The sequence below is a fragment of the Oryctolagus cuniculus genome, chromosome 19 (assembly GCF_964237555.1).
Source record: "Oryctolagus cuniculus chromosome 19, mOryCun1.1, whole genome shotgun sequence".
Taxonomy (NCBI): Eukaryota; Metazoa; Chordata; class Mammalia; order Lagomorpha; family Leporidae; genus Oryctolagus; species Oryctolagus cuniculus.
In genome coordinates, this window is record NC_091450.1 from 36465008 (window position 1) to 36481400 (window position 16393).

At 65.6% G+C, this 16393-nt stretch overlaps 1 protein-coding gene across 2 annotated transcripts in view; it reads right to left on the reverse strand.

Annotated features, from left to right (window-relative positions):
• CHLSN (cholesin) overlaps positions 1 to 16393 on the reverse strand; it is an 88937-nt gene that overhangs the window by 54629 nt on the left and 17915 nt on the right. For both annotated transcript variants that reach the window (XM_051841074.2, XM_070064271.1), the window contains exon 2: positions 14610 to 14739. In XM_051841074.2, the coding sequence (XP_051697034.1) occupies positions 14610 to 14738 (129 nt within the window). In that variant the 5' untranslated portion in view covers position 14739. The remainder of the gene's footprint in view (positions 1 to 14609; positions 14740 to 16393) is intronic.

A 16393-nucleotide genomic window follows, 5' to 3' on the forward strand; every position in this document is an offset into this window, starting at 1 on the left:
TGTGATGGCGGGGGCTGGCCAGGTTGAAGCCAGGAGCTCCACCTGGGTCTCCCACATGGGTGCAGGGGCCCAAGCACCTGGGCCATCACCTGCTGCTGTCTCAGATGGTTAGCAGGGAGCTGGGTGGGAAGCGGGGTGGCTGGGATTCCAAGCAGAGCTGTTATGGAGCTCAGCACCCGAGCACCCAACACCCGCCCCCGGAAGCCTCAGGAAGAGGACAGTGCCAGTCCTGCCTCACCTGGGAACAGCCTGGGGTAGGGAATCTCCCAACGGAGGAACACACTGTCCGCAGGGCAGACAAGGCGGGGGGCACTGCCTCCCACCCCGCTGACGACGCTCACACTCCTGAACCCCAAAGGTCCAGAGTCCTCTGAACGGCTCATGGTGGTGTGGTCACCCCACACTTCTGCTGCTTCTGCCCCCGCCTCTCCAGGGAGCTTGGGATGGATCCTCCCACCCCCAGCTCACGGCTCAGCCCCACAGACACCCACGGCACCCCCAGCTCAGCCCACAGACACCCACGGCACCCCCAGCTCAGCCCACAGACACCCACGGCACCCCCAGCTCGGCCCACAGATACCCACGGCACCCCCAGCTCGGCCCACAGATGCCCACGGCACCCCCAGCTCGGCCCACAGACGCCCACAGCACCCCCAGCTCAGCCCCACAGACACCCACAGCACCCCCAGCTCAGCCCACAGACGCCCACGGCACCCCCAGCTCGGCCCACAGACGCCCACGGCACCCCCAGCTCGGCCCACAGACGCCCACAGCACCCCCAGCTCGGCCCACAGACGCCCACGGCACCCCCAGCTCGGCCCACAGACGCCCACGGCACCCCCAGCTCACGGCTCAGCCCTACAGTCACCCACGGCACCCCCAGCTCGGCCCACAGACACCCACGGCACCCCCAGCTCAGCCCACAGACACCCACGGCACCCCCAGCTCGGCCCACAGACGCCCACGGCACCCCCAGCTCAAGGCTCAGCCCTACCGTCACCCACGGCACCCCCAGCTCAGCCCCAGACGCCCACGGCACCCCCAGCTCAGCCCCAGACGCCCACGGCACCCCCAGCTCAGCCCCACAGACGCCCACGGCACCCCCAGCTCGGCCCCAGACGCCCACGGCACCCCCAGCTCGGCCCACAGACGCCCACGGCACCCCCAGCTCAAGGCTCAGCCCTACCGTCACCCACGGCACCCCCAGCTCAGCCCCAGACGCCCACGGCACCCCCAGCTCAGCCCCAGACGCCCACGGCACCCCCAGCTCGGCCCACAGACGCCCACGGCACCCCAGCTCGGCCCCAGACGCCCACGGCACCCCCAGCTCGGCCCACAGACGCCCACGGCACCCCAGCTCGGCCCCAGACGCCCACGGCACCCCCAGCTCAGCCCCACAGACGCCCACGGCACCCCCAGCTCGGCCCCAGACGCCCACGGCACCCCAGCTCGGCCCCAGACGCCCACGGCACCCCAGCTCGGCCCCAGACGCCCACGGCACCCCCAGCTCAGCCCCACAGACGCCCACGGCACCCCCAGCTCAGCCCCAGACGCCCACGGCACCCCAGCTCGGCCCCAGACGCCCACGGCACCCCAGCTCGGCCCCAGACGCCCACGGCACCCCCAGCTCAGCCCCACAGACGCCCACGGCACCCCCAGCTCAGCCCCAGACGCCCACGGCACCCCAGCTCGGCCCCAGACGCCCACGGCACCCCCAGCTCAGCCCCAGACACCCACGGCACCCCCAGCTCAGCCCCAGACGCCCACGGCACCCCCAGCTCGGCCCACAGACGCCCACGGCACCCCCAGCTCGGCCCCAGACGCCCACGGCACCCCCAGCTCGGCCCCAGACGCCCACGGCACCCCCAGCTCGGCCCACAGACGCCCACGGCACCCCCAGCTCGGCCCCAGACGCCCACGGCACCCCCAGCTCAGCCCCAGACGCCCACGGCACCCCAGCTCGGCCCCAGACGCCCACGGCACCCCAGCTCGGCCCCAGACGCCCACGGCACCCCCAGCTCAGCCCCACAGACGCCCACGGCACCCCCAGCTCAGCCCCAGACGCCCACGGCACCCCAGCTCGGCCCCAGACGCCCACGGCACCCCCAGCTCAGCCCCAGACGCCCACGGCACCCCCAGCTCGGCCCACAGACGCCCACGGCACCCCCAGCTCGGCCCACAGACGCCCACGGCAGCCCAGCTCGGCCCCAGACGCCCAGAGGCATCGGAGGCTTCCTGTTCCCCTCTGCTCCAGAAGTGCAATTCTGCCCTAAAAATTCCTGAATCGAGTTTAATTTTCTAGTAATGAACACAAGCAAACGGAGAAAAATGGAGACTGCACTTCGTGGAAATGATTTAGGCTGAGGCAGAGCCCTGCCTCGTGGAGATAAATAAATTGCTTCTCCTCTCAGATTAACACGATGAGCTCCAGGCGCCCTGCGCGCTGTCGGGTGGGAACAAGCGCCAGGTAGCGGAGCCCCGCACAGGGCTGCCTGCCCCCCGCCGCTCTGCCCGGACTCCGGAGCCCAGCGTCACCCCCTCCCCACGGCGTCTCAGGAGCACCAAGGTCAGCACTGAATAGACCCACCCCCATTAGCCTTCTGCAATACAGCTCCACAAGGGCCTAAGCCTCAGGAACCCGGATGACCGCCAGCTAGGGGCCGTGCTGTGTGGGCAGGACAGTGTGCACCCAGGTCGCCTCTTAGCACAGGCCACAGGGAGGCTCAGTGCAGGGGGACACGTCCCTGTGGGACCAGGACAGGGGCAGCAGGCAGCAGTGGCTCAGCAAGGCCGGGGGAACGCTCGCGTGGGCAGCCACGAGCTCACTGGGCATCCGGGGTAGCGGGAACCACTGGGAGGAGCTGCCCACCCTGGGCGGGCATGAGCACACACTTGTGTGCACACAGCTCTCACGCACCCCCTCTGCACGCACCCAGCCCACCAGGCGGGTGAGACGCCGCACAGGGCTAGGACGGACTTTCTGCCTCTGCCTGTGAGACCTCCCTGGGGGGCAAGTGTAGCTGGCTCAGTTCACAGCACCAGCCCCTGCCGCCACGTCCTCCACACCGTCCTAACTGCAGGGACAGCCCCTGTACTGGCAGCATGAGACGGCTGGCCAGGAGCCGCCCCCCTACCTGACGTCCATCAGACGGAAAAGCCAAGACCCCAAACTCAGGCCCCCTTAGCTCTGGCGTTCCCTGCTCACCACAGCAGGCGCTGTGCTCTGCCTCACGGGGTCTGCCCCAACCCGGGACAGGCGCGCGGCCATCTGGACTCTGGGGCAACCCCTCTCCCCTCCTGCCTTGACCACAGAGGTCTGGAGGGGCAGACGGCGCAGCAGCTCTGAGCCCAGGGTCCCTCACTTATCAGCCTTTATTTATTCATTCATTCATTCATTCATTCATTTATTTATCTGAGAGGCAGTTACAGCGGGAAGGGAGGGGGAGAGGGGGAGGGAGAGAAGAAGAGGCAGAGGGAGAGGGAGATGGGGAGAGAGAGAGATAGAGAGAGGGAGGTCTTCCATCTGCTGGTTCACTTCCCAAATGGCCACCACAGCTGGGGCTGAGCCAGGAGCTTCATCTGGGTCTCCCATGCGGGTGCAGGGGCCCAAGCACTTGGGCCATCTTCGACTGCCCTCCCAGGTGCATGAGCAGGGAGCGGGATGGGGAGTGCAGCGGCCGGGACTGGGACTGGCGCTCGGGTACGGGAAGCGGGCTCCCAGCCCGCTGCAGCACAGCACCGGCAACAGGACCAGACCCTAGAGCAGCAGCCGTGAGCACAGCAGCTCAACACCGAGAAGCCAACGGGCTCTGCGGGCCCACACGCACCCGATGGCGGCCCCTCCGCCCTGGAGTGGACCCTGCCGCTGGAGACTGCCCAGGCACAGTGGGGCCCACAGCAGGAGGCGCACGCCGCGCCTGGGAAACCGTCTTCAAAGCGGCAGCTGTTTTTCCAGCTGCGAAGGCTCCATCCTGGGAAATCTTCATTCCATGACAAAAATAATTCTGAAAAGACGGCACAAACACAGGCCGCTGTCCACGCGGCACAGGGAGCGTCCCTGAGCGCACCGTCCAACGGGCCAGGGCCCGCGGCATCCACTTAGAGCCGAGACACACACTCGAAGGCCCCCACACAGGCTCAAGCAGCACAGGTGCCCAGCGCAGTCCTGAGCTCACTGGAGACACAGGTTCCACAGCGCAGGGCAGGCCGCGGAGCCGGCACCCCGGGAGGGAGCCCTGGCTTCAGACACCAACCGTAGACCACGAGACAGGAGACACAGGTTCCACAGCGCAGGGCAGGCCGCGGAGCCGGCACCCCGGGAGGGAGCCCTGGCTTCAGACACCAACCGTAGACCACGAGACAGGAGACACAGGTTCCACAGCGCAGGGCAGGCCGCGGAGCCGGCACCCCGGGAGGGAGCCCTGGCTTCAGACACCAACCGTAGACCACGAGACAGGAGACACAGGTTCCACAGCGCAGGGCAGGCCACGGAGCCGGCACCCGGGAGGGAGCCCTGGCTTCAGACACCAACCGTAGACCACGAGACAGGAGACACAGGTTCCACAGCGCAGGGCAGGCCGCGGAGCCGGCACCCGGGAGGGAGCCCTGGCTTCAGACACCAACCGTAGACCACGAGACAGGAGACACAGGTTCCACAGCGCAGGGCAGGCCGCGGAGCCGGCACCCGGGAGGGCCTGCAGCCTCTGGAGCCCCAGCTTCACACACCAACAGCTGACCATGGCTGACCCTTCCAATGACGAGACAAAACACAGGTTCACCAGGAGACCCCGGCCTGGCTCTGCCGCCGGCTGTGGGCACAGTGCCTGCACACTAAAAGGGAGAATCCGGTCTTGGGCTCCTTGGCCGCCGCAGGAACAGGGAGCTGACGCCTGATGGGACACAGGAGGACAGCGGCTGTGCAGCCCGGCCGGCCCCGTGCAACCCGGGCGTCGGAAACATGATTCGGTCTCAGAAGCAACAAAAGGACGAAACACAGCGAGCCCACTGAGGCCGCCTGCGGGTCCATCCACAAGTCAGCCCGCTCGCCAGTCCTGCCTCAGAGAAGGCGGGAAAGAGGCCGCCGTGGCGCCCTGAGGACACCCACACCCCACGTCCAAGTGCCTCAGAGCCCCGGCTGCTCCACTTCTGATCCAGCTGCCCACTAGCGCGCTGGGGAAGCAGTGGCTGCTGGCCTGAGTCCGTGGGCCACTGCCTGGCACGTGGGAGACGCAGATGGAGTCCACCCTGGCTGCTGGACTATCTGAGAAGGAAACCAGTGGATGGAAGCACGCGCCGGCTCCCTCGCTCCCTCCCCTCCCAACAATTTTTTTTTTTTTTTAAATTTATGAGAGTCAGTTACAGACAGAGAAAGGGAGAGATCTTCCACCTGCTGGTTCACTCCCCAAATGGCTGCAATGGCTGGAGCTGGGCCAATCCGAAGCCAGGAGCCAAGAGCTTCTTCCTGGTCTCCCATGTGGGGGCAGGGGCCCAAGGACTTGGGCCATCTTCCACTGCTTCCCCAGGCCACAGCAGGGAGCTGGATCAGAAATGGCACAGCCAGGACTTGAACTGGCATCCACATAGGATGTTAGCACCACAGGCAGAGGCTTAACCTACTATGGCACAGCGCCAGCCCCTGAAATGAATCTTTAAAAAAAAAAGCGCTGCACTCCATAGAATTCTCACAGAAAAAGGCTATAAAGATTTTAATGTCATTTTTCATCTTTTCCATCAGCTGGGCCTTCCCCTTAAGGAGGACATGTAAAAATCCTGGGGCCGGCACTGTGGCAGAGGTTAAGCCGCAGCCTGTGCTCCTGGGAAAGCAGTGGAAGACGGCCCAATTCTAGGGCCCTGACCAACCCCCTGGGAGACCGGGACGGAATTCCAGGCTCCTGCTTCAGCCGGGCCCAGCTCTGCCGTTGCAGCCATTTGGGAAGTGAACCAGCAAATCCAAGAGTTCTATGTGTCCCTCTAGCTGTCACTCTGCCTTTCAAATAAGTCATTAAAAAATTCAGTATCTAAAAATATATATCCTGGGCTGGCACCGCAGCTCACTAGGCTAATCCTCTGCCTGAGGTGCTGGTTCTAGTCCCAGTCGGGGCGCCGGATTCTGTCCCGGTTGCCCCTCTTCCAGGCCAGCTCTCTGCTGTGGCCTGGGAGTGCAGTGGAGGATGGCCCAAGTGCTTGGGCCCTGCACCCCATGGGAGACCAGGAGGAAGCATCTGGCTCCCGGCTTTGGATCAGTGCAATGCGCCAGCCGCAGTGTGCCGGCCTTAGCGACCATTTGGGGTGTGAACCAACGGAAGGAAGACTTTTCTGTCTCTAACTCTGCCTATCCAAATAAATAAATAAATAAATAAATTCTCTACACTAGTCCCAAACTGTGAGATCCTGGAAACTTCTAGAAACCATTCTCATCAGAATGGCCCTTCCTGGGGCAGGGGCCGTGGTGCAGCAGGCAAGACCACCACTTGGGGTGAATCTGTATCAAGTACCAATTTGAGTCCCGGCTGCTCCACTTCCAATCCAGCTCTGCTGTGGCCTGGGAAAGCAGTGGAAGATGGCCCAGGGGCTTGGGCCCCTGCACCTGCGTGGGAGACCCAGAAGAAGCTCCTGGCCATCAGCAGGGAGCAGGATGGAGGCGTGGCCTGTGTGGGGTTTGGGTGTCCCAAACGTGCCTCACCCTGCGGCCCCACACGCCCAGCTCCTCCAACCACCTGTTGAGGGTCCTAAGAGTCCGGGGTTGGGGGAGCTGGTCACCATGCTCCGCAGAGTCCCCAGGGAGGCTCCCCACCCTTCTGGCATGACACGGGCGGCGTGCTGACTCCAGGACTCCGTGACACGGGTGGCATGCTGACTCTCCGTGAAGAGGTTCCTGCCTCCCCCACATGTCTCTGGCAGGTGCACAGGATTTGTGGTTGACATTTGACAGACAGGTGGCTCCTGGTTTTGGGGACAGGAATGCAGACCCACTCTCTGCCCAAGTCTGGGGTCTTGTCCGGCACCACGCGCCCTAGGGTGCACCCCTCATCTCTCCGGGGCCACCCCCCTCCTGAGGCTCTTCCGTTCTTCTCACCTGGGGGAGTCCCAGTAAATCGCTCTGCTGCTCACCGATATCCTCACTCAGGAAGCGAAAGGGAACATTTCCATGTCAGCCCATGTGCCACGTCGACTCGCGTGTCACACAGCTGTGTCATCTAAACCATGGCAGAGTGTGCTCATCACGACCACGTCTCTCCAAGGGCGGCACTGTGGCACAGCAGCTCAGGCCGCCATCTGCAGCGCTGGCAGCCCACATGGGCACCAGTTCAAGTCCCGGCTGCTCCACTCTGAGCCAGCTCCCCGCTCACGCGCCTGAGAAGGCAGAGGGGGAGGCCCACGTGCTCGGGCCCCCGGATGGAGCTCCCGGCTTCCACCTGGCTCAGCTCTGGTCCTTGTGGCCATTTGGGGAGTGAACCAACAGATGGGAGATCAATCTCTTTCTCTTTCTCTCTCTCACTGTAACTTTTTAATAAATAAATCTTTCAAAAACGAAACAAACCTCTCTAAGCCTGGCCCCGGCAGTGTCAGGGAGAGCCGTCACTTTCTCCGTCACACTGGGGGCACAGAGGACGAAACCATAGCGCCCCTCCCACCCCTGCACAGGGCCACCGGCAGCGGAGGGAGGATGGGACAGGCTCGGAGGCAGCGCTGGGGGCGACCTCAGGGGGACCCCCGTTTTTCTGGTTCCCTCGGGGCTCCCCATTTCTCTACACAGACTGTGCAGCTCAGGAAAAGCAGCAGGCGTGAGTCTCTGTTACACTCACGGAGTCATTTTCACCTGGGCACCGCAGGGCTCACGAGTGTCCGGTGCCCATGGGGCGCAGTGGCCGCCGCAGGGAGTGAATCCCGTTTGCTCTGGCCCAGGGTGGGACCGTCACATCTCCATGGCAGCAGAGAAAGCTGTTCAGTCTCCAACTCTGCCCTAGTTCTTCTGAGTGGACAAACAGGCTGGGAAGACTGTAGGAGACACCAACAGGGCACAGGCCCCACCAGGCCACGTGTCCCGGGCCCACCTCCACCTGCTCATGCCGAAAGATGCCAGGTGAGTTGGGGCGGCCACCCCAAGACGAGCTGGAGAAAGACGTGGATGTCACGCACGAAGTCCTGCGCTCGCCACCTCCAAGACGGTCGTCTGCTTCCTAAGGACCCACTGGCTTCGTGAGCAGGACGGCTGCGGGTTCCAGGCGCCATGCTTTCCGGCACTGCCCGTGACGTGTAGTGGCAAGGCCAGGGCATGTGGCCACCCAGCCCTGTCTGCCACGGAATGCCAAGAGGGAATCAGCAAAGCCACGGCTCACTGGCTCACTACCAAGTTGGAGCTCACCCCTCACCAGCTTCCCCGGGACAGAGCCCACCCCTCACCAGCTTCCCCGGGACAGAGCCCGCCCCTGACCAACTTCCCCAGGACAGAGCCCTCCCCTGACCGGCTTCCCAGGGACAGAGCCCACCCCTCACCAGCTTCCCCAGGGCGGAGCCCACACTCACACCAGCTTCCCCAGGGCGGACCATGTTATCAGAGAAAATACGCAGCAACAGTCACATAGCCTATCCCGTGTGGAAACACGAGCCCCAGTGTGCAGATTAACCACAGGCTTCAACTGACACCTGGAACCCAGGAGCCCAGGTGAGAGCACACGGAGCCCAGGGACAGCACACAGAGCCCAGGGACAGCACACAGAGCCCAGGTGAGAGCACACGGAGCCCAGGTGACAGCACACGGGAGCCCAGGTGAGAGCACACGGGAGCCCAGGTGACAGCACACGGAGCCCAGGTGAGAGCACACGGAGCCCAGGTGACAGCACACGGAGCCCAGGTGAGAGCACACGGGAGCCCAGGTGAGAGCACACGGAGCCCAGGTGAGAGCACACGGAGCCCAGGTGAGAGCACACGGGAGCCCAGGTGACAGCACACGGAGCCCAGGTGAGAGCACACGGAGCCCAGGTGACAGCACACGGAGCCCAGGTGAGAGCACACGGGAGCCCAGGTGAGAGCACACGGAGCCCAGGGACAGCACACGGGAGCCCAGGTGACAGCACACGGAGCCCAGGTGACAGCACACGGAGCCCAGGGACAGCACACGGGAGCCCAGGTGAGAGCACACGGAGCCCAGGTGACAGCACACGGAGCCCAGGGACAGCACACGGGAGCCCAGGTGACAGCACACGGAGCCCAGGTGACAGCACACGGGAGCCCAGGGACAGCACACGGAGCCCAGGTGAGAGCACACGGAGCTGCTTTAAGTCCCGTGAGTTTCAGAACATGTGTCACAGGTCCACCGCAGAGAATGTGAGAACGTAAGAGTGAAAGATACACTGAAAGGCTGGCAGGAAGCCGACAGCACCAGAGAGGAATGTGGGGCAGGAGGGGTGTGCTCGGGGGCGCAGGGCACAGCGGGCGGAGGCCGGAGTGGACAGCAGGACAAGGACGTCCCTGCAGCTCTCTGCGCACCAGGCTGCCTCGTGATGTCACGTTACCACACACAGGCCAAGGAGTCCCTGCCGCCCACGGCAGGAACAGCGCCCCGTCCCCAGCCCTGGGCCCTGAGGTGGCGGCAGCGTTACACCCCTTCCAGATCCAAGAGAAGCCCAAAGGCCGCGGTGCAACGGACCCGAGCAAGCCGCCCTGTGCGGCGGGAGACGTGCCAAGGGCTAGCACCACCGTGACACGACACTGCCCAAGATCACGGCACTCAGTCTCTCCTGGAGGACTGTCATTACCTGACAACCTAGTCCAAGGCCATCAACGGACAAAACGCCAGGTCCGTCCCAGTGGGCGGAGGTGTCCCTGCACGGCAGCAGTGCCCTCAGAACACACCGGCAGAGGCGCACTCCAAACCCCGACAGCAGCCCCAAGGGGCACAGGCGCAGCGGGTCAGGCCGTGGCTGGGGCACCCCGGGGAAGACGCCAGGAGGAGACGAGCCTTTCAAATACACACATAAAATCTGCACCGTGGCGCGGCAGGTTAGGCCGCTGCGGCTTAGGAAACCACCCGTGATGCGGCCATTCCATACGAGACCGGTTCGAGTCCCAGCAGCTCCACTTCCAATCCAGCTCCCTGCTCATGTGCCGGGGGCCCGGGAACGCAGCAGCAGATGGCCCAAGTGCCTGGGCTCCTGCCACCCCCGTGGGAGAGCTGGATGGAGTCCCAGGCCAGCCCCTGCTGTTACAGCCACTGAGGGAATAAACCAACAGATGCATGCTCCCCCTCCCTCTCCCCCTCCCTCTCCTCCCTCCCTCTCCCCCTCCCTCTCCTCCCTCCCTCTCCCCCTCCCTCTCCCCCTCCCTCTCCTCCCTCCCTCTCCTCCCTCCCTCTCCTCCCTCTCCTCCCTGTCTAAGTCTGCCTTTCTGGGAGGGAGAACTTCCGTCACTTTCTGTCTCGGCCAACTGGCAGGAGGCAGCAGCTCTGCTGGAGCAGCGCACCGCGGGCTCCGGGCTGTGCCCGGTGCGACCCCTGCCGGGGCACGTGCCACTGCCACGACGCGCTTGCCTTGGAGTCCACGGCCTCCGCCCACAGGCTGGGCGGCTTCTGCCTGGCCACAGAAGCAGGAAATCAAGGCCCCAACAAGCCGTTTTGCTGCCTCCCACCTCAGCGGTGGCTGGCCACCCCCGCCCAGCCTTCCAGCCGCCTGGTCACACACAGCCCCCGAAGCGCCCTCCCAGGGCACTGCAACCTGTCACTCCTGCCAGCCCGGGCATGCGGCTGCTGCCCTGGACAGCCCCGCAGACTCATTTGCCTTCTAGAACTCCGTCCTCACCAGCTGCAAGCAGGAAACCAGCCCTGGAAGGCTGGAGTCTCCTGAAGACAGAACGTCCCAGAAGCTGGGACATGGGAGGCGGGGAGGGCAAAGCTAGGGTCCTCGGGCCCAGCCACCAGAGCACCGACGTGTCCTGCCCGTCGCTCGCAAGGGCCTCTGGGGCACTGAGGCAGGGACCCTGGAGCCCCTCACGCAGCCCAGCAGCTGCACACACTCCAGACGCGCACAGCCCAGACGGGGGAGGGGAACAGGACGCGCACAGCCCAGACGGGGGGGAACAGGACGCGCACAGCCCAGACGGGGGGAACAGGACGCGCACAGCCCAGACGGGGGGGGGGGAACAGGACGCGCACAGCCCAGACGGGGGGGGGGGGACAGACGCGCACAGCCCAGACGGGGGGAACAGGACGCGCACAGCCCAGACCGGGGGTGGGAGACAGACGCGCACAGCCCAGACGGGGGGAACAGGACGCGCACAGCCCAGACCGGGGGGGGGGGGGGACAGACGCGCACAGCCCAGACGGGGGGAACAGGACGCGCACAGCCCAGACCGGGGGGGGGGGGGGACAGACGCGCACAGCCCAGACGGGGGGAACAGGACGCGCACAGCCCAGACGGGGGGAACAGGACGCGCACAGCCCAGACCGGGGGTGGGGGACAGACGCGCACAGCCCAGACGGGGGGAACAGGACGCGCACAGCCCAGACGGGGGGAACAGGACGCGCACAGCCCAGACCGGGGGGGGGGGGAACAGACGCGCACAGCCCAGACGGGGGGAACAGGACGCGCACAGCCCAGACGGGGGGGGGGGGAACAGGACGCGCACAGCCCAGACCGGGGGGGGGGGAACAGACGCGCACAGCCCAGACGGGGGGGGGAACAGACGCGCACAGCCCAGACGGGGGGAACAGGACGCGCACAGCCCAGACGGGGGGAACAGACGCGCACAGCCCAGACGGGGGGAACAGGACGCGCACAGCCCAGACGGGGGGGGGGGAACAGGACGCGCACAGCCCAGACGGGGGGCGGGGGGGGACAGACGCGCACAGCCCAGACGGGGGGAACAGGACGCGCACAGCCCAGACGGGGGGGGGGCAGACGCGCACAGCCCAGACGGGGTGGGGGGACAGGACGCGCACAGCCCAGACGGGGGGAACAGACGCGCACAGCCCAGACGAGGGGGGGAACAGACGCGCACAGCCCAGACGGGGGGGGGGGGGAACAGACGCGCACAGCCCAGACGGGGGGGGGGGGGAACAGACGCGCACAGCCCAGACGGGGGGGGGGGAACAGACGCGCACAGCCCAGACGGGGGGAACAGGACGCGCACAGCCCAGACGGGGGGGGGGGGGGGACAGACGCGCACAGCCCAGACGGGGGGAACAGGACGCGCACAGCCCAGACGGGGGGGGGGGCAGACGCGCACAGCCCAGACGGGGGGGGGGGACAGGACGCGCACAGCCCAGATGGGGGGAACAGGACGCGCATAGCCCAGACGGGGGGAACGGACGCGCACAGCCCAGACGGGGGGAACAGGACGCGCACAGCCCAGACAGGGGGAACAGACGCGCACAGCCCAGACGGGGGGGACAGGACGCGCACAGCCCAGACCGGGGGGGGGGGGGGGCCAGGACGCGCACAGCCCAGACGGGGGTGGGGGACAGGACGCGCACAGCCCAGACCAGACGGGGGTGGGGAACAGACGCGCACAGCCCAGACGCCCCCACAGGCCCGCGAGCCACGCCCGGGGCTCTATGGAAACGGCTCCCCCAGGGGCAGTGAAGTTCCCGGCATCGGGGACACTGTGACAATCCTGGCACAAGCACGGAGCCCTGTGCTGTGGGAAGCGGCGGACAGGGTCCAGGGAGCCGCCGGCTGACTGGCAGGCTCCCAGCTGGACATTGCTGGGAGGAACCCAGCGGCCACGCTGGGCGGGCAGGGACTCCTCCATCCGCACTGCGGATCCCGGACGCGCGGTGGAGCAGCGCAGTATTTTTCCAGCAGCACCCACGCCCGCCCCCCAGACGCGGAGCTCAGCTTGCAGAGGCCCGCCCCCCAGACGCGGAGCTCAGCTTGCAGAGGCCCGCCCCTTCTCAGCAGTTTCCCACGAGAACCCCAGCGTGAGCGCAGACCTCTCAGCAGGGACCAAGCCGTCTTCTTCGGAAGAACCGCCTCGGCCTCCTCGGCCTCCAGGGGACAGGAGGGCACGTGGGGACCCCACCCCGGAGCCACAGAGACCACCCGAGGTCCTCCACACCTGGACAGCAGCCTGGGCTGGGGCCTTGCAGGAAAGCCGACCCAGGCCGGCTGCGGGGCACAGCAGCATGGCCGCCGCCCCCTGCTGGCCGCCCTTGGCTGCTCCAGGAAACAGGAGCGCGCCGGGCTGCTCCCTACGGCAGCCCGGCACCGGCAAATCAGCAAATCGCTCTCCACACACCCCCAGGGGGGCCAACTGCAGCTACAAACCAAGCCAAAAGCTGGCACCAAGAAACACGGAGAACGCCCACCCCATGTTCGTCTTCCCTCGTCTCCCAAGCTTCTAATCAGCGAGTATTTTAATAATGGCTCACTCACCAGGAGGAGCAGGGGGAGGTGTCATTCACCAGGAGGAGCAGGGGGAGGTGTCACTCACCCAGGAGGGGGGGGTGTCTCTCACCAGGAGGAGGGGGGAGGTGTCTCTCACCCAGGAGGAGTCCCAGGGAGGTGTCTCTCACCCAGGAGCAGGGGGAGGTGTCTCTCACCCAGGAGGAGGGGGGGGTGTCTCTCACCCAGGAGGAGGGGGGAGGTGTCTCTCACCCAGGAGGAGGGGGGAGGTGTCTCTCACCCAGGAGGAGGGGGGGGTGTCTCTCACCCAGGAGGAGGGGGGAGGTGTCTCTCACCCAGGAGGAGGGGGAGGTGTCTCTCACCAGGAGGAGGGGGAGGTGTCTCTCACCCAGGAGGAGGGGGAGGTGTCTCTCACCAGGAGGAGGGGGGGAGGTGTCTCTCACCAGGAGGAGCAGGGGGAGGTGTCTCTCACCAGGAGGAGTCCCAGGGAGGTGTCTCTCACCAGGAGGAGTCCCAGGGAGGTGTCTCTCACCCAGGAGGAGGGGGGGGTGTCTCTCACCAGGAGGAGGGGGGGGAGGTGTCTCTCACCAGGAGGAGCAGGGGGAGGTGTCTCTCACCAGGAGGAGTCCCAGGGAGGTGTCTCTCACCAGGAGGAGTCCCAGGGAGGTGTCTCTCACCCAGGAGGAGGGGGGGGTGTCTCTCACCAGGAGCAGAGGCAGGTGTCTCTCACCAGGAGGAGCAGGGGGAGGACGTGTTCGGGACACACAGAGGCCCGTGCAGACGAGGGACGCACGTGGACACGGATCTTTAGCAGCCCTCTCGGGCGATTTGTGCCAGGGGCCACATCAGCCTCAGACTTGAGGGAAGAAAGCCACACTGCTATGGCAGTTCTTCCGTCCCGGGCCTGTCTGTGCCGACCGCCACTCAGCACTCACACGGGACACCAGGCTCACCTAGGACGGGCGCCCGCCCCAGCGTGACTCTGGGGGCGGGGTCTTGCAGGGGATCAGCTGCACAGCACACGCAGGACCCTGCCCCACAGCAGCTCGCCACGGAACAGCGCAGATGGAGGACACGCGAGGGTGCTGCTCCACGCGCAGGCCCTGTCCGTGCAGCTGAGCCCCGCAGAAGGTGGCCCCCGCACAGCAGCCCCGGCCCGGCCCCCGGAGAACAGCAGTCACAGTTCCAGCCCGACATCCACCGCGCCGAGAGGTCCCGGCACGGCCGCCTCCTGCCCGGCCAGGGGCCCAGCAGCCGCGGCAGCCTCACCTGCAGGCCTGGCTCCCCCGCGTCCGGCCTGGCTTCCGGGGCCTGCCCTGGCCCCTCTGCTGGCGCCTTCTTCCGTTTTTTGCTCTGCTCCTCTGTCCCTCCGAGAACTTTTCTCTTCTGCTTTGCCATCCTGTGAGGGAGAATACGTACGGAATAAAAGGTCTTTGCTGGTGCAGCTTCAGACAAAGCAGGGACAGAACTCTAAACAAACAGGAAGTAGAGAACACGTGTAGAAGCTGACAGAACCGAGGGCCCTGGGCCGACCCCCAGGCCCGACGCTGGCGCCGGGACCTAAAGGCGAGGGGGACGCTGACCGCGGACTCCTGGGGATGTCCCAGCTAAGAGGATGCGCGCAGACCTCACCAAGGAGCCCTCTGCACGCCCACCCACTTCTCAGCGTCCCTGGGGCTCCGCACCTCCCCAGGACGCGGCTCAAGGGGCTGCACCTGCGGCTCGGAGGGACGGACGAAGCCTGGCCCCCAAGCCCCGCCCTCTGCCCGGGCTCAGCGGGAACAGTCTACCCTGCCTTCCCTGCCGGCAGCCTCACCTTCTTCAAACCCTGCCCCCAACACCAGCACCTGCCTGTGCGGGTCCCACCTGGGCTGCGGCTCCCCCTCCCCACCACAGGTGAGGTGCGTTCCCAGAAGCCTCCCTGGCCGCCTCGCCTTCTTCAAACCCTGCCCCCGACACCTAGCAAAGCCTAGAAGGAAGCTGACCCCACAATCTCCCCATCTACAGTCAACTGGATACACTGGCACACTTGTTTCTTTTTTCTGGTTTATTGTTGTTTTGACAGGCAGAGTGGACAGTGAGAGAGAGAGAAAGGTCTTCCTTTGCTGTTGGTTCACTCTCCAATGGCCGCCAGGTCTAGCACACCGCGCTGATCTGAAGGCAGGAGCCAGGTGCTTCTCCTGGTCTCCCATGGGGTGCAGGGCCCAAGCACTTGGGCCATCCTCCACTGCCTTCCTGGGCCACAGCAGAGAGCTGGCCTGGAAGAGGGGCAACCAGGACAGAATCCGGCGCCCCGACAGGGACTAGAACCCGGTGTGCCGGCGCCACAAGGCGGAGGATTAGCCTAGTGAGCCGCGGCGCCGGCCGAGATTTATTTATTTGAAAGCCAAGGTACAGAGAGCGATCTGCTGGTTCACTCCCCAGAGGGCCGTAACAGCCAGGGCTGGGCCAAGCCGAAGCCAGGAGCAGGAGCTTCTTCCGGGTCTCCCACGTGGGTGCAGGGGCCCAAGGACTTGGGCCACCTTCTACTGCTTTCCTAGGCCACAGCAGAGAGCTGGATCAGAAGTGGAACAGCTGGGTCTCGAACTGGCGCCCATACGGGATGCTGGGTTACAGTTGAAGGCCCTACCAGGTACACCTCAATGCCAGCCACAACAGGGAGATTTTAAGGTGCAGAATAATACTGGGTTTTGTGACAGTACCTTAACTTCCCAGAGGTGGAAATCCATCTACTCACTAATTCGTGAATATTCGGGATACTTTTCTGCTACATGATGGTCCAACTCCTGCTCCCACCAGCTGGGAGCAAGCAGGGACCACGCACCACAGCCACACGCCTGTCCTGGCACACGAGCCCGGAGCATCCCTGTGAGCACACGGCAGCCACACATGCCCGTGACAGAGCCACCAACACGCCCGTGACAGAGCCAACACGCCCGTGACAGCCACCAACACGCCCGTGACAGAGCCAACACGCCCGTGACAGCCACCAACATGCCTGACAGCCACCAACACGCCCGTGACAGAGCCACCAACACGGCTGTGACAGAGCC